We start from the raw sequence: 24815 nt of genomic DNA, 5'->3' as shown, positions 1-24815 counted from the left end.
GTACTTTCAGGAGCTAGAAGGGAAAGGAGTTATTGCGTGATGGGCCCAGAGTTTCAGTTGAGACAGTGAACAGTCTGAGGGGAGCAGTGGTCTAGTCACAGTGGTGTGGATGTACTCTGCTGTGGAGCTGTGCACTTAGGGATAATGGAAGTGGCAGCAGCTTGCTGTCTTTGCAGTGTACTAAATAACCCTGCTTTCTTTACTCTGATCTAAAGCGTGAATCCTTTCACCAGCCAGTATATTCCCCAGCAGGAGAAAAGAAAAGTGGTAACTTTCACATTATACATATTTTCTACAATATGAATAATTAATAAATAGGCCCTTATTTTTTTCTATTTAACAGATTCTAGTGGACCATCGAAAAGTTTCAAATCTTTGGCTTTGGATTTTTTGTATTAAATTGTTGCAGATCAATTTAAGCAGTTTATAGACATCACTAGTGTGAGGCCGCTCTGCCTGGTGTCTGACACATTGAGTTTTGTTTATATTGTCTCATTCTCTATCTACTACTGAGACCATTTAATCTAAAGCTCTGAATTATGTATCTTTTCTTTACTCAGTCAAAAACTCAGGACTGTGCATTGTTTTTGTTTTTTGTTTGTTTGTTTGTTTTGTTTTGGGGGCCTTGGGAACGTAGGCTTTGAGGTGGGTTGTTTGGTTGGTTAGTTTGCCTTAGTTTGGTTCGGGTTGATTTGGTTTCCCTGTGTATCCCTGGCTGTCCTGAAACCCACTGTATAGACCAAGCTGGCCTTTAACTGGGAGATCCACCTGCCTCCCAGGTGATGGAATTGAAGGTGTGCACACTGCCACCTGCCTAGGACTATTGTTTTGTTTTGTTTTGTTTTGTTTTGTTTACAAGCTTCTCTAGACAGTTTTGGTGCAGCCAGCTCTGGAAAAGCCCACATATGGGACCTCGACACAGTGCATCGCTTTTGCGGTATAGTGAGCACAGTATACCTAGAACAAAAGTAGAAAAGTAAAGAATCCTTCTTAAAAACGTCTTTAGTCAAGTAATCAGCAGCTTCCTATTAAAAAATCTGCCCTGAAACTTCCTTTTCCTCCTTCTTAGGACTAAAAATCCCCTAAGATGCTCTCAGAAACCCTGAAAGATTCAAGGATGGAAGCTGCAGGCTGGCCAGGGACTGTGGGACTCAATTGAAAAGCAGCACAGCTGTGTGTCCCCATGTCTCCTTTCTGTCTGTCCCACAGCAGGTTCAGGATGCTGGAGAAGCCCATACCAGCCTGAGATACAACCCCGAGGAGAAAGGGCAGCTTTATGCCCCATACTTCAGCCAGACACTAAAGCTAACGCTGCCCTGCCCCTCCCCCGCCACAGCGCCAGTGAGACTGGGTTTAGGAGGCGGCACTCCCACCCCACATGGAACAAGACAAGGATGCAGATCTCACGCACACAGCAAGAGAGTGCAAACCCATCCCCATACCCCCTGCTCTCCCACTGCCCACCCTTACCCAGCCACAGTGAGCTAAGTAGTGCCTGAGGACACAGGCTGAGTGCTGGTAACAAAACCAGTGGGGAGCTCAGTTTTCTCATAGCAACAAGGAAAAACAATGTGGTAAAGTCAGTGCTTCAGGAGCTTGCAGCACCTGCCCCCTGCCTCAGCAGAACTACACTGCCCTGCACCACTGTCAGTAGAGCCTCACAGAGAGTTAGGCGCCCATCCACTCAAACATGTACCTACTGAGCAGGGATAGCTCCCACTGAGAAGGTGAGGAGCATCTGAAGCCTCACGGCAGAAAGCTCAAATCCCTAGCAATAAAAACCAAAACGAGGCCAGTCTCTTAGGAGATAAAGCAATCAAGATGACAGTACATGATGCCTCAGACGTAGGAATTGTAAGACCTTAAAGCAGTCAGAAATATTTTAGCCAGAATTAAAAAATTATGAGTACTTTATGCAAATGAATAAAAAAAAAAACTCAGCAGAGAAAGGGGAATATAAAAAATGAACTAAAATAGCCAGAATAAAAAGTGCACCAGACAGACAGTGGTGCATCAAAAATGGTTCTACTCAGAAGAAAACATACATGTGAAGCAGAATGTACTTAAATAAATGTTTGAAAATCCCAGACTTGTCAGCACACTTCAGATTCACGAGATTCCGGGCACTATTAAGTAAACCCAATGAGGAATCAAATGCACACCAAGCTGCGTCAAAATCTATCCTGTGAAAATGAGAAATCAAATGTGCACTGAGCCACCTCAAAATCTCACTAAAATGTCTTGAAAGGAGCTGAAGAGAAATGGTACATTAACTGAAAAATCACTGTTAGCAGGCAGGCTTCCCATGGGGAGCTTTAATTGTCCAATGCCAAGCCATTTATTTGGGCTCAAGGCATTTGTTCCTGGAATTTTAAGATATGATCACTCTATATTCAGAGTACACATTTGATTCTCCCACCTAAAAGAAGTAGCCAGCTAGGTGTAGCTCTGCCTTTTTTTTTTTTCTTTTTTTTTTTTTTTTACCATGGTCACTGGATCGAGCTGTTCAGTATCAATATAATATTGAAAACAGCTAAAAGTTCCTGAGCCCTGAAAGTTAGACATATCACAAGTGAACGCCAGAGGGGGAGTGCACCTCAGTAATAGAGTACTTGGCCAACGTGCATGAGGCCCTGGATCTGACCCCTGGCTCTGAAAAACAAAAACAGATGCCAAGTCAACATGAAATTATAGGCACTCACTATGCCCATAGAAATGCAAGAAAAAGAACGTAGAGAAATTTAAAACAATGGGCAAATAGAAAACAAAAATGGCAGCCTACACTATCATATGATATGATCATATCAATGATTTTGTTAAACATAATGGTCTGAATGAAGCAGTTAAAAGTCAGATGTGTGTAAGGAAAATCCCTTTAATTACATCAGAGGTATAGGGCTGGAGAGGTAGCTCAGTGGTTAAGAGCACTGTCTCCTCTTCCAGAGGTCCTGAGTTCAATTCCCGACAACCACATGGTGGTTCACAACAATCTGTAATGTGATCTGATGCCGCCTTCTGGCAAACAGGTGTACATGCAAATAGAACAGTCATAAAATAAATGAGTAAAATCTTTTTTAAAATTATGTTAAAGGTAAAAGAAAATATAATATGCAAACATTAATTCTTATATTTATATAAAGGTTCATGTTTTTTAGATTTTGTGTATGTACATGCATGTAGATGCCATTGAAGACCAGAGACATCAGACGTGGAGCTGGAGTATGGGTGGTTGGGAGCCACCTGAAGGAGAGACAGATACACAATTTAACTGGACAATTTTACTAAAGATATAAAAAATACAAAGCAAAGAAATAGTATGAAAAGCTCTAAAAGGAAAACAATTGGCCTACAAAGGCAGAAACAACAGCAGAATATCAGGTCTCATCAGCAACCCTCAAGGCCTGGAAACATGTATGCTACAAGCCCTGAAAGAAAGAACTACCAGCCACGGCTGCTGTCTCCAGGAAATCTGCCTCCTAAGATGGATGATAAAATCAGGACAACTGAGAGCAAGACAGCTGTTGAGAAGGTACTTAGAGAACACTGTACTCAGTGGAGGAAGATAGTCTCATCACCAGAACACAGGAAAAAAGAACTCTCACAGCAGAAGTAGATTAACAAAGGAGAGTTAGGACGGAATCCATGTGTCCAACACATTAAACAAGAAAACCCCTAATACTAATGGATAACCTAAGACCAACAAAACAGCCAGTAAAATCACAAGAATTAGTAAACATCCCTCAGTAACCTGGTATGTAAATCGATTCTACTCACCAATAAAGAGCTACAGACTGGCTGATTGAATTAAAAAAAAAAAGTTTCGACTATCTGTTACTTCCAAGAAACAGCTCACTTGTCATAGTTTAGAACAAAAATCAGTTTAAGTGGAAAGCAAAATAAGCTGGCACAAATAGCTTTTCTGGTATGTGATAAAGCAGACTTAAAACTAAGTTGGTCAGAAGAGAAAAAGAAGGCCACTGTGCATTAGAAAAGCAAACAATTGGGGCTGAAGAGACAGCTCAGTGGTTAGGAGCACTGACTGCTCTTCCAGAGGTCCTGAGTCAATTCCCAGCAACCACATGGTGGCTCACAACCATCTGTAATGAGATCTGATTTTTTTCTTCTGGTGTGTGTGAAGACAGCACTCATAATAAATATATTTTTTAAAGTGAACAATCCACTAAGATGCAACAGTTATAAATACGTATGTGCCAAATGTTTCGTAAAACAAACACTAAAGGGCATAGAAAGCCCAATGGGTCCACAACAATAATGGTGGCCTCAGTACCCCACTCTCATCCTTAGATAGGTCATGCAAACTAAAAATCAGCCAGTTTCAGGAATAAAGTGTACCAAATGGACCTAACATCCACAGAATACTCCATCTAACAAAATGGACTGTGCACACCCTCAGCAACCGCTTGAACTTTCTCTAAAATGGACACATTCTAGGTCACAGAGAAAGCCTTAGTGAATGAAAAGAGGTGTGCTTTTCAGTGGTACAACTAGTTTGAAAGCATTCTTAAAGCTGTGATTTACCTCTCTAACTGGAGTGCTATCTGATCTTTTGTGTCTTGAATTTCTCTTTTTTAAATGCTCATGCATTCACTAAATTCAACATTTTTAAATCATAAAAAGATAAAAAACCAAAGTAATTTTTTATTCCTTATCAGATCATAGTAGAATAAAAGAAAAAACCTTATAGAAATAACAACTTCTTGAAGACTGAACAATACACTCTTGAATGACACAGTGGTCACTACAAGCAAAATACCCATATACATAAAAATAATTAAAATAAAATAATGAAAAATCTTTAAAAAATGGATAAATTCCTGGACACTAATGACCTACCAAAGTTAAGCCATGAAGAAGTGAGTAATTTAAACAGATCCATGGCAAGTAATGAGATTGAAGCAACAATAAAGTTTCCCCAAAGGAAAGGTAAGGCTGGGTGGAGGCACTGCCAAAGTGTAGCTGACCCTGAAGAAAGCCAGCCTCAGTATCCCACCGAGCACAAGGGAAGACTATCAGACCTGCTCTAGAGAGCCAGGATTGCCCAGCTGCCAAAGCCAGTCGAGTACACAACAAAGAAAGGGAACTGCAAACCCATTGCCCTGAGGAACACACACCTAAGTTGTATTCAAGGACACATGAAAAAGATGAACCCTGTGACCAAGTTGGTTTCATCCCAAGGAAGCAAGGTTGATCCAGCATGTGCAAATGAGTGACTGTAAAAGGACATGAATAGGTGTGAGGACAGAAAGCATAGGATCAGTATGTACAGAGAACACCTTTGGTAAAAGCCCAGCCACTGCCCTTCCTGCCAAAATCCCTGAAACTAGGAATAAAAGGAGCATGCCCATAACAAACATGACAAAGACTAAATGCAAAAAAAAAAAAAAAAGCCTATAGCCAACATTAAGTAAATGGAAAAACAGGATCCAGGCAAGGACATCCATTCTTACTCAGTATAATACTCAGTCTTATCTAAAGCAGGGAAGCAAGAGAGAGAAACAGAAAGCACATACGGGAAAGGAGCAAGTCAGAGTGCCTGATACTTCAAGGACCCTAATGATGCCACCAGCCCTGATAAGCACTACAGACTTGCAGAGAAAGAAATCAGGAAACAATTCCATTAACAATAGCTTCAGAGCATAGGAAGGTTGCCAAGAAAGTGAAAGATGTCTACAGTTAAGAAAGAAAGTCAGCCGTGGAAGATGGGAAGGCACATATGCTCATGGACTGCCGTAATCAGTAATGTAATGGACAGTCATAGAAGTAATGTAAAAATGTTGATCATCACAGGTGATCCAAGGACTCCGTGTAATCCTCAACAAGATCCCAAGTCATTCTTAACAGAAATAGAAAAGCAATATTAAAATTCCTGTGTAATCACAGGTACCAAAGCAGGGCCACTTGGGGACAGGGGCGGGGGTAGAGGGGGGCGGGGGGAGGCTGAGGCAGAAGGAGCATGAGATTGAGGCTAGCCTGAGCCACATAGACCTTGTCTCAAAGAAACTACAAGGGAAAATTTGCAAATGGATCATGGATTTAAATGTGAACCTTCTGTAATCATGGGGCAAGCAGAGTCTGTATTATCCGGGAGGGTGGTAGGCACAGAAACAGTTGGGCTGATGAAAAGCCTTGTAAGGACAAACTACAAAACATCACAGATCACACTCCAACAGGCAAACAGCACATCTGGCAAAGGTTTTATATTGAAAATATATATTTCTCAAAACTTGAAAGCTAAAAAATATGCAAACTGACTAGGAAACGTTAAAAGTTGTGAGCAGATCTTTGCCAGAGAAAAGACTGGTGACAGACCCATCAAAAGATACAGCATTGACCATTAGGGAAATACAATTTGAAACTGTGGTGACATACCTACTGCACACCTATTACAACACTAATATTTAAAAGCTGACAATAAGCCAGCCCTGCCCTGAGGACACCCTACCCCCACCCCTGTGGGTGAGCCAACCCTGCCATGTTGACACGGGAGCAGGCCCTGATCCAGGGCTCTGAGTGGACCTCACCCCAACATCTACCTCATGTATAACCTGCTGGAACACATGAAGGGGCCGGACCTGCAGATTCAAAGATTAAGAATCTCCTTGACACACAGCAACAATGGGATGTCCAACAGCAGTCCCAGTGGGGATCCAGTAACAACAGTGTAGGCCTCCAACCAGACCCATGACTCATAGCAATGAACATTTGAAAGTAAACATATGTGGACAAAAGGCTATACTGCGTGATACACTACAGCTTCTGTGACAAGATTTTTTCTTTTTCTGTTTGTTTTATTTTACTGGGGGGAGGAGAGGGATTTTGGTACATGACGTGTAAATCATAGACATTCAATAAGAGTGAAAAGAAAAACCTGACAATAAGGGCTTCAAGGGCGCATAGAAAGATACCCTTAAATTTACAGTTGCATCTATGTGTATCAAGTAGAAATGGAAACTACATATGAGCCTGTGCAGAAACACTCATAGCATACAAAAGCTGAGAACATATCTTTTCATGAGGTAAATAATGAAAAACAAACCTGTGTATCTATCCAACCAACTTGTACTGCTCAATGAAGGCAGAGTTGTGGGCTCAGGGAACTGGAGACATGTCTCAGCAGTTGAGAGGGCCTGAGCTTGGTTCCTAGCACCAGTGTGGGGTGCCTCATAACTCTTGTGACTCTAACTCCTGGGGTCAAATACCCTCTTACAAACCCCAGCACCTGCATCTACATGTGCACATCCCCACAGCTGCTTTATGCTGATTAAAAGTAAAAACATGAGGGCTAGGAGATGCTCAGTCAGTACAGTGTCTGCCTTGCAAGCCAGAGGACCTGAGCTGAGCGCCAGCCCCCACCTGAAAATGCTGGGCTAGTGGAGCACACTTGGAATCCCCACAGTGAAGATGGACACAGGAGGATCCCCAGGGCTGCCGCCCTCCAGTCTAGCCTATTGGGTGACCTCCAGGCCAGTGAGAAACCCTGTCTCAAAGGTGGTAGTGGCCTTTCTGAGGATGACACCCAGGGTTGTCCTCTGGCCTCGGTACCTGTGCTCACGTACTCCAACCCCACACTCACAGGCATGAACATGCGCATACACAAATATACACAGTCACAAGATTTAAAATGTGTTTATATCTCAAATTTTAAATATTGAAAATTTTCATGCAAAATACTATCATTTCCCTTTTCCTTTTATAATTGTCATGAGTTAAAACAGGCAGTGTTTTCAGCCCTCTAGTCTAGTTATTTTGTGTACCAGAAGCAGCTTTCTTTGGAATCAGGCTGTTTTCTCTTTGAACTGAACTTCTAAAAATTTTGAGGGAAATCTATTCCATTGAATTCAGATTTTAAAATTCCTGGTGGTTTTCAATTCCTTAACTATCCACAAAAGTTTACTGTAACAGGACAAAGATAGCAGTTCTACTAAGAACCAGAGAAACTGATAGTAAAAGTGACTGAGGAAAACCAGGTGACTAGCTAAGTCTCTATACCCGTGTGTTGCAGTGTGGGTTCACGGTTAACTTTGCATCATCTGACCACATTCTAGCAAAATCCCTGCATCTGGTCACACCATCGTCACACCATCAATCATCAGGAGCCTTGGCTCACACAAGCTTAGGTGTTAGCCAGGAATGGCTTTGTCTATGGCAGACTCTGTCTGCTTTGAGAACTACTGTCTGCTATTTCTGAGCCTTGTCTTTCCCTCTCAGCCTGGGCAGCCTGACCCTCTAGAGCTTCAGAAGCAGCAGCAGGCCAGGAGGAGGGCACTTGCCAGAAAACGAGCCGAAGAGCAGCTCCGACCAGGGACACCTGAGCCCGTGGAGGGCAGAAAGCACGTGGATGTGCAGACAGGTACGGGACCATGCGGCTGACATCGTGTCTTGGCTGTTCATGTCAGTCCACTGGAACTTATATGTGTTTCCTTTATATTATTCATGTATCCAGTGTGTTTGTCAATCTGCCCCCAGTTATGTGGTAGGTAGGTCAGTTTAGTTAGCAAATACATAGATCATACATTATTACATACATAAAGAAAGTGCTAGAAGTGGGGACTTAGATTTGATAAGAGAGTTTCCTGACAACTAAGTCTCTCCTAGCCCTTCCTTTCCATGGATTATATGCCCGTCGTAATCAGGGTAACTGTTGCTGTGATAAAACACCGCAACCAAAAGCAACCTGTTGAGGAAAGGGTTAATTTGGCTCACACTTCCACTGAAGTTCATCACTGAAGGGTGTAAGGACAGGAATTCAAACAGGACAGGAGCCTGGAGCCAGGAGCTGATTGATGCAGAGTCCATGGGAGGGTGCTGCTTACTGCCTTGCTCCCCATGGCTCGCTTAGCCTGTTTTCTTATAGAACCCAGGACCACCAGCCCAAGCATAGCATCACCCACCATGGGCTGGGCCCTCCCCCATCAGTCACTAAATAAGAAAATGTTCTACAGGCTTGCCTATAGGCCCATCTTACAAAGACTTTTTTTTTTTTCATTTTTTCAAGGCAGGGTCTCTCTGTGTAGGCTTGGCTGTCCTGGACTCACTTTGTAGACCAAGCTGGCCTCAAACCCACATGGATCTACCTGCCTCTGCCTCCCGAGTGCTGGGATTAAAGGTGTGTGCCCCCGTGCCCGGCCAGAGACATTTTCTTAATTGAGGTTCCCCCCTCTCAAATGACTCCAACCTGTGTCAAGTTGACATAAAATTAGCCAGTTTCAAAGGAGGATTATTACTCACAGCCCAACATATGAGTCCTTTTCTTTTCATCAAGACTGAGAGGAGGGCATTGCCGCTCTGCTTGGACATTTTATTTGTCTTTCAGAGAGAGTGAACCCACCCATATTTAGTCACTGGCCTCACTCCTCTGCTCGCCATGACTTTGCACACAGGTGCTTCTAAAGCAGGTTCCAGGGTTTGCTGCTTGTCTCACTCTACTCAGCTGTAGATAGGGAGCCGAAGAGGCCCTGACTGAATGTTTAAACACAGGAAGCATTGAGTGAGGGAGTAACTAGAGGAGCCCTGACTGAATGTGCAGACAGCAGAGGAGCCCTGACTGAATGTGCAGACAGCAGATGCAGTTCTCAGTAAGTGTGTATTGTTGATACGGGCACGGCCACCTCAAGGACTAATACTTAAGACCCACGGGAAACTGGCAAAGGTTCTGCTCTGAGTGTGAATGCTAACAGTGTGCAAGTATGTGCTTACAAGGGATTGACCAGTATGTGCAAGAACTAGCAACTGCAGCTTTCTCCTCGCAGGTGTTTACGGCTGAGACTACTTGCTACAGAGACTAGCTCACCACTTCCCACCCCACCCTATGCTGTACATAACAAATGTGCTGTGTTCCTGGTTGCTGTGATTGTAGGTGCCACTCCACCAGAGCAGGCGTAGCCCACCTGACCCCAGCCTTTCTGTACGTGTGTCAGTCCTTTCTTCATCCCCTCACTGCCCCAGTCAGGGTTTCAGGCCCAAGCCATTTTCTGTTGACAGAACCTTGGTAATCTGACAACACTTGTCTTTTGTTTTTGTTTTTGTTTTTTTAGACTGATGTAACTTGCAATTCTTCTTCTATCCAGTGAAGGCCATGAGCAGATTCACCAAGATTATTTCTGAAATAAAAGCAAAAAGAATAAACTACACTGCTCCTACCCCCATCCCCCACACACACCCTGATCTTAAGGCAGGCCTAGAGTGAGTGAGTGTCAGTGACCAGCCATCCTTGTGATTCTGGTGGCTAAGGTCTAGTGTTGCTCTCAGGTGTGTCAGAAAGCTGTGAGTGTGGCCAACAAGCTCAAAACAGGTTTTGCTGATTGTGTGTGTGTGTGTGTGTACACGTGTGTGTGTACATGTTTGTGTGTGTACACACGTGTGTGTGTGTGTGTGTGTGTGTGTGTGTGTGTGTGTGTGTATACACGTGTGTGTGCCTGTGGATCTGAAGCAGCACTTCATCATTCTATCTGAATTCCTTCTTATTTACTGTTGCCTCTGGCCCTTTACCTGTTACTCTTGTGTTAAAACAATTCTATGACAAGTAACTTTGATCCCTTTTACACATGAGGAGACTGAGGGCAGAGAGCTCTATCTCCGCTGGCTCCAGTGTTCAGGGTTTGACGCCAGTGTTGGCAAGTTCCTCACATGGTGCCACACTGCCCTGCCTCATCAAGTTACTAACGTGGCTGCAAGCATCTGTTTCTAGGTGTGCATAGAGATCACCAAAGAGCAAGGTGGTTTGCTGCGTGGTTCTTAACACCGCCAGGCACCCATCACACTCCCTGTTGCAGTCAGTGCTGCTGTCAACTTTGCATCTCAGTCGCACCTGTGCTCTCACACTCTCCTGTAGTTCCACTTGGCAAGGAAACGTTCAGTGGGTTTTAGCCATTGAGTAAATGTTCTTAGCTGACTGTCAACTTTTACATGTGTGACTCTTAGCTCAGTGTGTAAAGTGAGCCCCATATTTGAGCACTTTCATTCTAAGGTTTATTTTCTAGTCCATTGATTTGATAATGTTTTAGTTTCAGGGTTATTTTATTATTTTAATTTTTGAGTTGAACTCATACTCACTGTTGATCCTGAGTTGGCCGTAGATGTGAGATCCTCCTGCCTTCCCTCCTGAGAACTGGGATTCAGGCATGTGCCACCATGCCTGGTAACTTAATTCTGTACATTTCAAATACATGTTTGTGCCTAAAATAGACCATAATTGTAAGCCCGCTTGTACATAATGTTCCTTCTAGAATTATACCTTGAAGAAATTGCTGACCGCATAATTGAAGTCGACATGGAATGCCAGACAGATGCGTTTCTGGACCGACCACCAACACCCCTCTTCATTCCTGCCAAAACTGGCAAAGATGTGGCCACACAAATACTAGAAGGAGAGGTACAGTGCATCCTTTTGGCCTCCCCGCACCCCCTGCCTTCAAAACAACACGAAAAGTAGGCTCAGGTAGAGCGCCATGGAGGCAAGAACCATTCCACATTCAGATTCACTTCTGGATTTCTTTCCGGATATTACCTATAGTAGTTTGATCATGTAGATAAAGAACGGGTCCTCCTCATGAGGGCCAGGTAGCCATAAGATTTCCATGCTATGTGAAGACATTCATGTTTCAGATAGTAGAAAGTCTTCCCTGGTCAGATCTCATCTTTATAAGTTTGGTTGGTAACCATATTTTTTCACTCCCTGTAGATACATAAGCACAACCATGTCCCCATCTCAAAACTACATCAGGTTTCCAGGCCATTGTCAGCACATCCTTATAGTGCATTGATTGTCCTAGTTCCTCAGTTTCTTCTATACCCCAGTGTCTCGCAGCTGCTGTTGTCCCTTTTTCACCAACATTAAGGAAATTTAAAGTCAAAAAGCATTATTTAATCTGTCCCTGGGGGTCTTTACCCTTCTTTTGTTTAATAAGCATCTCTTTTAAGGTATAATTAGCTCTTTCTACAACTGCTTGTCCTGTAGGATTATGGGGTATGCCAGTAATATGTTTTATATTATAATATGCCAAAAATGTCTTCATCTTATTGGATACATATGCGGGAGCATTGTCAGTATTAATTTATGTAGATATCCCCATAATTGACATTATTTCCAATAAGTGTGTAATCACACAATCAGCCTTTTCAGAACTTAAAGCAGTAACCCATTGAAACCCTGAGTATGTGTCAGTGGAATGATGTGCATACCTTGGTTTTCCAAATTTTGCAAAATGAAACACATCGTCTGACAGATTTTATTCCTTTTGGTATTACTTCCAGCAAGCAATGGAGTTTGATTATACAGAAAACATGTAGGACAATTTTTAATTATTTCTTTGGCTTGTTGCCAGGTGATAGGGAATTTTTTAAAAACCTTTATTGTTAATAATGATGTTAAGATCATGAAATTTTGAGGTTTCTAACACATTTTCTATTAGCAATTGGTCAATTTCCTTATTTCTTTGTACCAGTGGACCTGGTAAACCTGTATGAGACCATCTACTTCTGTTTGTTTGTTTGGTTGGTTGTTGGTTGGTTGGTTTTTTGAGACAAGGTTTCTCTGTATAACAGAGCCCTGGCTGTCCTGAACTCTCTGTAGACCAGGCTGGCCTTGAACTCACAGAGATCCACCTGCCTCTGCCTCCTAAGTGCTGGGATTAAAGGCATGCCACCACTGCCCAGCGAGACCAAGACCATCTACTTCTGATGACCTGTTGCAATTCCATAAGAAATAAAGTCAATTCTGAGTTTATCAGAAGTAAATTCAGCAGTTTATATGCAAAACTACTCCTTTTGTATATTGACAGTCAGTAATTATATTAAGAGATTCAGGAAAATCTAACAGCACATACGGATTGCATACAATTCTGATTCTTGAACTGAGGTATACGGGCTTTTGATCACCTTGGTTATTTTATCTGACTTACACCTTGCCATTCCCATCTTCTTTGCATCAATATAGAATGTTGGTGCCTCTAGAATTGATGTTCTCTTTATAACACATAGAGTTCATTTTATAAACTGTATATGTTTGCTTTTGGGATATTTGTTATTAATTTCTCCCAAGTAGATTGACAAGCCCTTGCCAATCTTCACTGATTGCCCACATTGACATAATCTCAGCATTAGTAAGAGGCACTCTATATGTCTGTTAAGCACACTATTTTGATTGTTTTTAAGTATGCTATTTGATTGTTTCTACTTTCTGACTAAAAAATATAATCATTACACTTTATTTACACATTCATTCTTGCTGACATGTTTACTCAATGTGCGTATCTAAGATTTGTACCAGATAAGGAAGACAACTACCTTTTATGTAAGAGTCCACTCTCAGTGGCTGCACAAGTCACCTGTGGAGTACATAACTTTTATGAAGGGACTTTATGCTTTAAAAACCCGAGTGACATTTTCATCTCCATGTGGTATGCATAAATAGGACAGTTTATGGAATTAAAATCAGTGGCCACATGAGTAATGATGTAGAGAAGGGAGAATAAAGGAACTTTTAAAAACTCATTAAAATTGATAAAGTAAGTTTTCAGGCTCTGCATAGAAAGTTTTGACTCAAGTCACTTTTTTTTTTCTCAAGTCACTTTAGATATGTACTGTTCTTGCTCTTTAGTTCATCCAGCTGTTGTTGAAGAACAGTCAGTCAATGATTAGCAGAAAAAAGACAATATGAAAGACAGGGACATTTTCCTTTAGTTTCAGAATTCTGTCTTAAAACCATTGAGTGTAAGCTGGGCATGATGGTGCACGTCTTTAATCCCAGCACTTGGGAGGCAGAGGCAGACAGATCAATGTGAGTTCAAGGCCAGCCTGGCCTAGAGTCCAGGATAGCCAAGGCTACACAGAAAAATCCTGTCTCAAACACACACACACACACACACACACACACACACACACACAAATTGAGTGTTAAAGTTCATGTTGATAAACATAGATTTATTTGATTACATTAACTTAATAGGTTTTTCCTATAGCCAGAATGTCCTTCTGTGTGCCTCATAGGGTTGCTTTGAGAGTTAAAAACACAGTGGCAGTGCACTGCCTGACACAGCAATCTTCTCTTGTCATTCGCCGTTACGTTCTTATTATATATACACCCGGTTCGTGATTAAAATTCTGTTTGCCTTCTTTTGTGTTTAAGCTCTTTGACTTTGACCTTGAAGTCAAACCAATGTTAGAAGTTTTGGTGGGGAAAACCATTGAGCAGGCCCTTTTAGAAGTGATGGAAGAAGAGGAGCTAGCCAAGCTGCGGGCCAGTCAGTACGCATATGAAGAAATAAGGAATGTTGAGCTGGCCGAAGTACAGCGACTGGAAGAGCAAGAGAGAAGGCACCGAGAAGAAAAGGTAGAGCTGTCTGTCTGTCTGTCCTGGTGTTTTACTTCCTCTCATTTCTTTGGGATTGAACCCAAGGCCTTGTGTGTACTGGTCCCACCCTCTATTTATGATACCCAAAACAGTTTCTTAGTCTTTGGCCACTTAGTACATTAAAATTTATATATAGCACCTAGGGAGCTTTTTAAATAAATACTTATTTATATGAAGAATGTAGCATAGTGAGAAATGTTCCTGTGAAAAGACCTACAGTCTTGTTGCTCAGGTCTCCCCTGTGGGCCATAAATCTCTTACAGTTGACCTACTTCTGTTAACTATCTGAGTCAGCTTCCAAAGCTCCCAGTGAAAGGCAGGTTCCTAAGTTATGTGGGTCCCACTGGACGGTGCTATTAAATACCAAGGGCTTGGAAGGAGTACTAGGGATAGACATACCTTGATTTGAGCTGGAGAGATGGCTCAGAGGTTAAGAGCACTGTCTGCTCTTCCAGAGGTCCTGAGTTCAATTCCCAGCAACCACATGGTGGCTCGCGACCTTCTGTAATGTGATCTGATGCCCTCTTCTGGCCTGCAGGTGTAACTGCAGATAGAGCGCTCATATAAATAAAGTACATAACTAAAACTTTCAAAAGAACAAAAAAAAGAAAAGAAATACTTTGATTTGCCATCATCCCATAGCAAGAAGATAAGGAAAGAGGCAGGAGATGCTGGGGCTCAAAGGGGATAATCAGCAGAGGGCTGAAGAGAAGGCCATGTCTGTTTCTTTGTGGCCAGGCCCTTGTTTCCAAATTATGTTTTATGAGTCTTCAATAAGAAAAGTTCTGTAACTCATTTTAATAAATGTATCAATAGCCTACAGCTGGAACAGGCTGCACTTGATCATATTAAAGGGTCTTTCTGGTACTAACTGTGGCTGGCACTCTTTCTTTTACACTGGATAAACAAAAAGTAGTGCCAGAACACTTCAACCAGTGGGAATGATTTCCCACAGAGCTCAAATTACTGAAAAGGAAATGTGTATTTGTAGAAACTACAATAGTAATCTACTGGATTTTATACTTCCCTCCAAAATTAATAATTGTTAATGTAAGAACACACCGCTCCTAGTGAGAAACATTCCTGTGTAGGTCTTTACTTACATATAAAATAGACACTGCCTGCAGAAGCTCTGTTGAAATAATCAATAAAAATCTTTTCTGTCAGGAAGCAGATCATGGGGAAAACCTAGAATATAAGTTATCTAGGTTCATATTGGTTTTTAAACCTTGACGTTTTTAAACATTGTTTGAAAAATATGTTAATGCTTCCACTTCTATATGGGCATATAGAAAAGCATTCATCAGTTTTATAGATGTTATGTGACCTAACGGACACAAAAAATAAGCTTTCATTGTCTCCAGAGCCATTCAGCTTTATTAAGTCAGAGTTACTAAAAACAAGCCAGATCACTAGTCTGTGTTCTTTGATGGAAGATACATAAGAAATAATTTTGTATAAGTTCTACTTTATGATGTTACTAATGAAAAATACATATCATTATCTAGCATGGCTTTTTTAGACAAGGCCTCCCCCTCGTGTAACACAGGATAGCACCTAACCTGCCATTCTCCTGCCTCAGTCTCTCAAGTACAGGAATTCAGCTGCCATTATCTTTTTTATGGCATACATGCAGTTAAGCAAAGAAATTATTTTACTTGAAAATGAGTAAGAAGTTTCACCTTAGGCTCCTTTATTTCTTCATAAACTCGATGCCCACTAATTGTGTAAGCATATTACATCATGGTGAATCCTTGACAGACACTTTGCTTACTGTTGTTTTGCATCTGCCAACTCATCCACATACTCAGCCTCACTAGTTCCAGTGCTGAGGGACAGAGTCCTCAGATCTCCGTATGCAATGACATCTTTCTCTTGGCAGGAACGCCGTAAGAAACAGCAGTGGGAAATCGTGCATAAGCACAACGAGACAGCACAAAAGATCTCGGCTCGTGCGTTTGCTCAGCGGTACCTGGCTGACCTTCTCCCGTCTGTCTTTGACAGTCTCAGGACTAGCGGCTACTTCTATGACCCAGTTGAAAGAGGTGTGTGGAAGCTTTTGTTAGATTCATTCTTTTATAGTGAGCATGTTCTAGCTGGTTCAAATATATTTCACATGTGGGATCACTGCCCTAACTTTTCTTTCTAGGCCAGGCCAGCCACAAACTCATGATCCTTCTTCTGCCGCCTCCTCCTCCTCCTCCTGGGTGCTGGAAATACAAGTATGTACTACCATGCCCTACCTCCTGGCAATTTTTATTTCAAATTAGAACTTTTATATTTCTGAAACAAAAAGACAATTATAGTTAAGTACTTTTTTTTTTAACATTTCATTTTTTTTATTATGTATACAGTGCTCTGTCTGCATGTACACCTGCAGGCCAGAAGAGGGCATCAGATCAAATTATAGATGGTTGTGAGCCACCATGTGGTTCCTGGGAATTGAACTCATGACCTTTGGAAGAGCAGCCAGTGCTCTTAACCACTGAGCCATCTCTCCAGCCCAACATTTCATTTTTTAAAGATTACTTATTTACTATGTTTACAGTGTTCTGACTACACATATGCCTATACACCAGAAGAAGGCACCAGATCTCATTATAGATGGTTGTGAGCCACCATGTGGTTTCTGGGAATTGAACTCAGGACCTATGGAAGAGCAGTCAGTACTCTTAACCTCTGAGCCATCTCTCCAGCCCCCTTAGTATTGTTTATAATAAGTATCATGCATTCTTATTACTATTATTAGATATCAAAAGTTTAAACATTTAAAGCATTGTATTATAAAGGTTAATTTAGGATATTAGCATCTCTTTCTTGATAAGCAGGACTATAACAGAAAGACTGGCTGTCAAAAACATGAGTTTAGGTCCAGCTTCCTCATATTTGAAACGAATTTTTTAGAAATTAGATCATAAAGTAACATGGAATGTTATATGCATAGATTCATTTTATCAGTTGTTTCTCTAGAGAACCTGGCCATCACATATTTTGGCATTAGATGTAGTTCTAGAGCAACAGAAGTATAAAGATGAATGTTTTTAAGGATCTGGAACATTCCAAGCAGTGGTGGTACACACCTTTAATCCAGTACTCAAGAGGCAGAGGCAGGTGTATCTGAGTTCGAAGCCAGCCAGGTTTACAGATTGAGTTCAAGGACAGCCAGAGCTACACAAGAAAAGCCCTGTCCTTAACCACGCCCCAAGGTTACTAAATGCTCTCCTAGAAGATGGAGAGCAATAAAACTTGTGGTGTGAACTACTTGACAAACTTATTTAGACAAATGCATCTGGTTATCTTGATTGACCTACTGTGAGAAAACAAGGATTTTAGTGACTCTCTACGTAAAGCTTTGACAATTTGTGGAAAATAAGAAAAATAACTATGCTGGTTGGTTGCTTCTAGCATCTCTGGATAAACTGACAAAAGAAAGCAGTGAGTTCCCTGATAAGATTAACCAGCTGCTAGCATCTCCGGTGATGAAGGATAACAATGAGTTTAAAAAATTGATTGGCTCTGATAAAAATGACTGGCTCCAGATATGTATAAAAGTCTAGAGGTTTCTAAGCTTTTCTCCAGCAGCCACAGAGCTCAAGCTGCAGAAAATCAAACTGAAGCCCTTATTATAAGATTCACTGAACTCAGCAAAAATTCAGGTCTCAGCTTCAGGGTGTTGATGGCTAAAACACAGGCATTAATGGGTAAAGAATAACATCCTGTGATTTGGGATGGAGATGTGTGGGAGGGACCTACTGAGGCTGAGAACTTAGAACTCAAGCATTGATCTCACCTGAGAAAGTCTCCACCCTTCGCAGAAGTAGTCGCCCCACTCTGGGTACCAAAATCTGTATTAGTCAGGGTTCTCTAGAGAAGCAGAGCTGATGGGTAGGATGTGTCTATGTATATAGAAATGGGATTTATCAAGAGTGGCTTATAGGATGTGGTCTGGCTATTCCAACAGTTGGCTGTCTCCTGGTGGAAAGTCCAAGAATCCAATAAGTAGTTTGGTCCACTGAGCTGGATGCCTCAGCTGTCTTCAGTATACACTGGAATCCTAAAATAGGCTCTAATACAGTGAAGGGATGCACTTGCCACGGGAAGGAGGGCAGGCAAAAAAGCAAAAGCTTCTGCCTTCCATATCTTCTGAATGTGTTCCCTCCAGAAGGTGTGGCCCAGATTTAAGGTGGGTCTTCCCACCCCAAATGATCCAGTCAAGAAAAAAATCCCTCTCAAGTGTGCCCACTGCTTCTGTTCTTGTTAATTCCAGATGTAGTCAAGTTGACAACCAAGAACAGCCAGCACAGATGTGTCCAGGTCTCATGCTGACATGAGCTGCAGCGCCATTGCTCTGCTGCCATCCTAGCTTGTGTTCTAGCTAGGTGTCACTGTGACAAAAGGCTGGAACAGTCAGCTTAAAGGGGTAAAAGATTGAGTTTAGCTCAAGGTTTCAGGAATCTCAATACATAACCAAAGGTAGCCATTTAACGCCATTGTTTCTGGGCCTGGATGAGGACCACCTGGGAAATGAAAGCTGTTTCAGTATATTAAAGGGATGGCTCCCAGGATACCCATCAAGAGGACACACTCCCCAATAATGTACTTCCTCAACTAGGCCCCACCCCCCAGCACACTGTCTGCACATGAGCTTTGGGGAACTAGTTAAGCTCCAAACCATAACAGTAGACATCTTACTATTGGTCACAGAGAACAATAATGTTTATGTTATATAGTTTAAAACTTGAAAATGACAATCTTACCTGCTATGTGTCATATATAATAGGAAATACAATATTCTGTTACTCTCCACTATCCCCCTATTAAGTAACCTTGTGGTGCCCGCCCCTAAGAGCAGCGTAGACCCTGTGGGCACTCTTGTTAAAGGGCTTGCACAGCGATGCTCCACTGAAGCGGGAGAAAGTCTCTCCTAATAGAGGCACCTACTTCATCAGCGGTGCTCTCCAGATGGCCCTGCTCAGATACCCTTTCGGCTGATCGATGTCCATCTGCCTCCTGCATCAAGGGGAGGCGTTCTTTTTCCCAGCAGTGCACCCCACTAGTTTTCCCCAGGCTTGCATCCCACTTGAGCAGAGTTTTCCTAGAGCAGCACCTTCTCTCTGCCCTCCCTCCCTCCCTTGTGTGCCAGCTCTGTTTTGACTCAGTGGGAAAGCTGCTTCTGCTGCAGTAGAAGGGAAGTGGAGCAGCACGTGTGTAAAGAATGTGGCTGAGACTGCACTGTGAGTCTGTGCTGAGGAGACCATGCTGCTGTGCAGCGTTGCCTTAGCGCAAGCACGTTCTGTCTGGAGGATCTGCAGAGATGACTTACTGAGCTTCTTTATTGCAGACATTGAGATCGGATTCCTTCCATGGCTAATGAATGAAGTTGAAAAGACCATGGAGCACAGCATGGTGGGAAGAACCGTGCTTGACAGTAAGTTACTTTATATAAAAGCTCAGTGGGGAGGAAACGCTAGTGTCAGTGATGGCTCTTAAGCCCTGAGGGTATCAGTGTAGTAACATGGGTGCGGTTTTCACCCTTTCTTGTTCTGGTTTTCCTGTGATTTCATCATATAACGTCTTCTATTGTTGCTCTGAAGGGTTAAAGACTGTAACCTGTTGAGAGCATTGATTGACAGTTGTTGTATATGCTAAATTTATAAAGGCCAATGGGAAGGGGAGAGGCCTAGGTGATGCTTCTGCTCATCCAGCAGGAAAGTATGGAAACTCACACTGACCTCTGAACTTTTCAGTGTTGATCCGTGAAGTTGTTGAAAGAAGGCTAAATAGTTACGAGCGTAAGGAGGACACACAGCCCTCTCTGAGGTCGGATGATGTGTTCAGTGGTCCTGACACCCTGACTGATCCCTCGGTGAGTTTAGAATTACAGGAGCCAACCTCATCCCACACCCAGAAGCCACTTGCAGACACAGACTCCTCACAGAAAATACCAGCCCAAGAAAGGAAGCCCGTGGAAGAGAGGACTCCTTCTTGGCAGAGTGTCCCAGCAGAACTGATGGAGTCTGTAGGGGAGGAGCTGCCACAACCAGAAGGACCATGGGAGCCAGGGAGCCACTCAGCATCTGGTCAGTAGTAACGCAAGCAGGGTACTGGTGCACGTGAACCAGATGTTAGAAATTATGTGATATTTAGACACCAAATCTTTTTGTCTAATTGGCTGAACAAATCAATTATAATTTAAAAAAATAAAGCTAATAAAAATGACACTTTTCATTTATTTAACAGAATATCCGAAGGCCATATTGTCGTACTAATAAGATTCTTGCCTAGTCACTCGTTTCCCATTACTGTCATTTATAACTAGTAAATGTATCTTTTCTTAATCCCTCTCATTTTGTGGATTAATTCCTTTTTGCGAAGTCTCATATCTCGTGTTAGCTAATAGTGTTGACAGCCAATAAGCTTGTCTTCTCTGAGGCAAACCAGCCTACTCAGTCGGTAAGGAATACCTAAGTGATACTGGCGGCTAAGGTGACATCCCCTGTAAGGAGCAAACACTGAGCCTTTGTTTGTATAAAATTGAACAGCCACCCCTCCAGCACCCGCATCTGACAAAGGCTTGCTCACTGCTCTGGACAGGCTACCTTCTTGCAGCTCTCTTTTTTCCAACTTCACCCATGAAAAATTTTCAGGCAGCACCAATAAAAATAAAAGCCGTCTCCATCCACCACACACAGCCTGTCGGCTGGAAGTGCCCAGGCCTTCTGTGGGCATTTAGGCTCATGCATGCTTCCACACTTAGAAAACATAAACTTTTACTTTGTAACTAATAAATATGTGCTTATAAATGTTATTCTTTACCAAGTAGAATGCCTTCTTTCCATACTAGTTTACATCAATTGCTTGTCTCTTAAAAGTGTGGCAAGATGGTCAGGTATTGTAGATGGCTGTGGTGTACAAGGGAGTCACTCTTGACTCTTAGCTCGTTGAGACCATTTCCTGCAGTAGTGAGGAGCACAGGTGAGCATCTCCATCCCGTGACTGCTGGCAGTAGCTGAGGTCGGAGTCACCATGCAGGCATCCGGTCTAGCCTTAGAAAGCTGGAGGAGATAGAATCTGCAGTCATGACTTCCTTGCATATCCACTGTCACTTCGTAGGACCAGTGCAAGAGTGTGTATGTGATTATAAATATAGAACGAGTGTACCCAGCTGCCCATGCATTACATCACAATACTGTCATGTGATCATGTTTATATCTCCATCTTCCTTTATCAGCCAGCAGACATGAGCAGGAAGCTGCTATGTGTTGGGTACCAAGTGAGACATACAGACCTTAGGGTAAATAGTCCTGAATAAGACACACTCCCTTTCTCACAGTCTAGTAATGCAGCTGACTTGAGTACGTGCTAAAAGAAGATTCCAGAAATATAGAGTGGCTTGCAGCAGGCAACAAGTGTAGTTACAGGACTGTTACCAGAACCTTAGCCAGGGCCCTAACCTGATAAGCATCCTTCTCTTACCTCTGACCTCTGCTCTTGTGAGGCACAGGCTACAAATTTAAGTGAGTTGGTGCTCTGTAGAACTTTAAACATTCAGGTCACACTTGCTTTCCCCTGCTGGGTTAGTTTAGCCATGTTAAACAGTCTTTATTATCATTCTAAAATTTATAACATACTGATTATAGCAAAAAACCCAAAAACTTTGATTAGGGCTGTTTCTAATAAAATATGCAATTAAATTTAGTAAATTTAATCGTGAATACAAAACTTTTATTTTCATAATTTAAAATTTATTACTAATTTTAAAATATTTACAACTAATTTAATATTAAGGCTAATTGCTTTCTACAATGGTTACTATCCTTTATAAGATGTAGTCTATGCAACATTTTGCAACATTTGACAATTTCATACTTGTATATAACCCTGCTCTTTGACAATGTCATACTTGTATATAATTCATTAGAATTACTAATACTTCTCACTCCCACCCCATCAACCCTCTCTTCCTCCCTATAAAACCCTTTCCCAAATTCACGTCTGTTTTGTTTAGTGAGCCAGAGGTTATCAAGGGCACTGGGTAGCCGTGGGTTTGGAACTGTCAGTTGGAGCCTGATGGGCTCACCATTGGGTACAACTGAAGAAATGACTTCCCTGCTTCCAGAGTCTCTCAGGAGCCAGTAGGGGTCTCCATAACTGCTGACAGGGCCAGCCAGTCCTGTGCAGCCCCAGTGCAGCTGTTAGGACAGCGGTGTTGTAGCCAGAAGGTGGCATTTCACAGCCTTTGTCTGTCCTCCAGCTCCTCCGCTCGTTCTGCCCCTGTTCTGTAAGGCCCTGGGCCTTTGACGTGGTATAATGTCCTGTGCAGGCCTGAGCTCTCGACCGTCAGTTATTCTCAGCACCTGAGCAGTCCTGGGTTACTTCACTCTCTGCAGAGAGAGGCTTCTCTGATAAAGCTTGAGCGCCCTTTGTCTCGTCTGTGGGCATAAACAAAGACAGTACAACACTGCTGGTTCAACTAAGAAACAGTAGTCAGTCCCCTCTAGGGCTTATGACTTCCCGCCACGTGCCTTTGACTGCTTTGCAGATGTTTTGCTAGACATACAAGGTATGCTGTATAATTCCATAATTTATGAAATATATGTAGATCCAGAGACTCCACGTTGAGATAGTCTTATCCTTGTTATCACCCTGTTCCATCCTAGGGAGAAACAAGGAAAGTGAGAGGTCAAGTATTGTACCTGACAGAAAAAGAAAATAGTTTTATATAGTGTGGAAGCAAATGTCTTAAGTGAAAAGTTTGCATTTCTGTCAAGTTCATGAAGACTTACCCCAGGCACATGCAGGGTACTCTGCAGACAAGGACCAAGCCTCACCAGAACCATAAGCAGCTGCACAAATGGCGGATGAGTGGACACCTTCAGCCACTGGCTTGACCAACATTTGCTTACGCTCCTGCGGGTGGTGAATGTGCGCTCACCATGCAGAGACTGGGGTCTCAGTGTTAATTCCCACATAAGCAAACAGAGACAAGCTACAGTGTCACTTTCCTCTACTCAGCACCATTAGGTTTGAGCTATGTGCGGGACACTAACATGCTCTGAGAGTCCCTCCAAGAACTTGCAGGATGTAAAATGGCTCAAGCCAGGCTTTCTGCAAAGAGCTAACCCTCACCCCAGAGAGAGACTTTTCCTTTTCCCAGAGTTTTCCTTTGTAAAATGGGGCAAAGAACTCATTTGTTGGCCCTCTGTTAAATGTTAAAATTATATGGAAGGAGAAACACAGGATTTGAAGCATAAGATTCCCTTTAAAGCCACACTGAGGGGGTCACAGCTGAGAAAGGGATACTTTTACACACATCTAAATGGCGTGTACCTGTTCCTTCTACCCCTGCAAAGGTTCAGTTTCTTATGTTGTCAAAACATCAACCACTTCAGCCATTTTTATCTAATTTTGATTCCATGTGCTCTGCCTCTGATAGGAAGTTGCATGTGCTCTCCTTTACTCATTTTATGTGTGTTCTGTAGCTCAGTAGCCATGTCAGGGCCTCTGCAGAGCCTGTGCTTGGGTGTCAGTTCCTCACTGATGGAGCCAATAACCAGCACCAGTCTTCCTACCTGCTGCCTAGAGTGAGTCAGAGTCTGACCATTCTACTCAGCTTTGAAAGTAGAGTTCAAAACAAATATTTGTCGATGTTTTGATTCATGAATTTTAGAAAATAAGCATTTTAATGTGTGTAAATTATAGTCCTCTAACAGTTTAGATTATATTAATATTCATATTTACCACTAGGGGCCAGTAAAGCCCTGTGCCAACGTTAACTCGAGCTCAACTTCATAAGTCCATAAGAAAGCTCAGCACACAATAAAATGTCATTGCGTAATGTACCACATTATTCAGCCATAGGGAGAAACGGAATCATCACAGCAGTAGAAAAGGGATGCAGCTGGTTGATGTCACTCTGCTAGGAAAATAAGACAGACTCAGAAAGTCAGATGCTGGGGTTTTTCTCTTACTTTAAGTTTGTGTGTGCATCTGTGTAAGTCTGTTTGTGTATCTGTGTGTATATCTGCCTGAGTGTGTGTGTGTGTGCGCACGCACGCCTGTGTGTAAAAAAGGCACTAAGAGGCAAGGAAGTGATTTTAAGAGAGGTTCGGGAGTGAGGAAAGAATGATAGGAGGTGTGAGAGGTGAATGCAGAGAGGACGGACACTATCCCAGGGAAGGAAGGGACCAGCACAGCGGACACGGGAGGAGAGGACAGACACTATCCGAGGGAAGGAGGGGACCAGCACAGTGGACACGGGAGGAGAGGACAGACACTATCCGAGGGAAGGAGGGGACCAGCACAGTGGACACGGGAGGAGAGGACAGACACTATCCCAGGGAAGGAGGGGACCAGCACAGCGGACACGGGAGGAGAGGACAGACACTATCCCAGGGAAGGAGGGGACCAGCACAGGGGACACGGGAGGAGAGGACAGACACTA

General features: G+C 42.6%; 1 protein-coding gene across 4 annotated transcripts in view; it reads left to right on the top strand.

The window, feature by feature from the left end:
* Positions 1-24815, top strand: part of RSPH3 (radial spoke head 3) — a 58559-nt gene that overhangs the window by 8090 nt on the left and 25654 nt on the right. For 2 of the 4 annotated variants that reach the window (XM_084776448.1, XM_084776449.1), the window contains exons 3-8: positions 8230-8371; positions 11247-11392; positions 14147-14350; positions 16254-16416; positions 19713-19799; positions 20119-20451. In XM_084776448.1, coding sequence (XP_084632574.1) covers positions 8230-8371; positions 11247-11392; positions 14147-14350; positions 16254-16416; positions 19713-19799; positions 20119-20451 — 1075 coding nt within the window. Of the gene's footprint in view, positions 1-8229; positions 8372-11246; positions 11393-14146; positions 14351-16253; positions 16417-19712; positions 19800-20118; positions 20712-24815 lie in introns of those variants that run through there. The other 2 variants (XM_084776451.1, XM_084776450.1) reach the window with 2 other exon arrangements.

This window comes from Acomys minous, assembly GCF_964271855.1.
Source record: "Acomys minous genome assembly, chromosome: 3".
In the NCBI taxonomy this organism is placed as follows: Eukaryota; Metazoa; Chordata; class Mammalia; order Rodentia; family Muridae; genus Acomys; species Acomys minous.
This window is presented reverse-complemented; position numbering and strand designations above follow the sequence as displayed.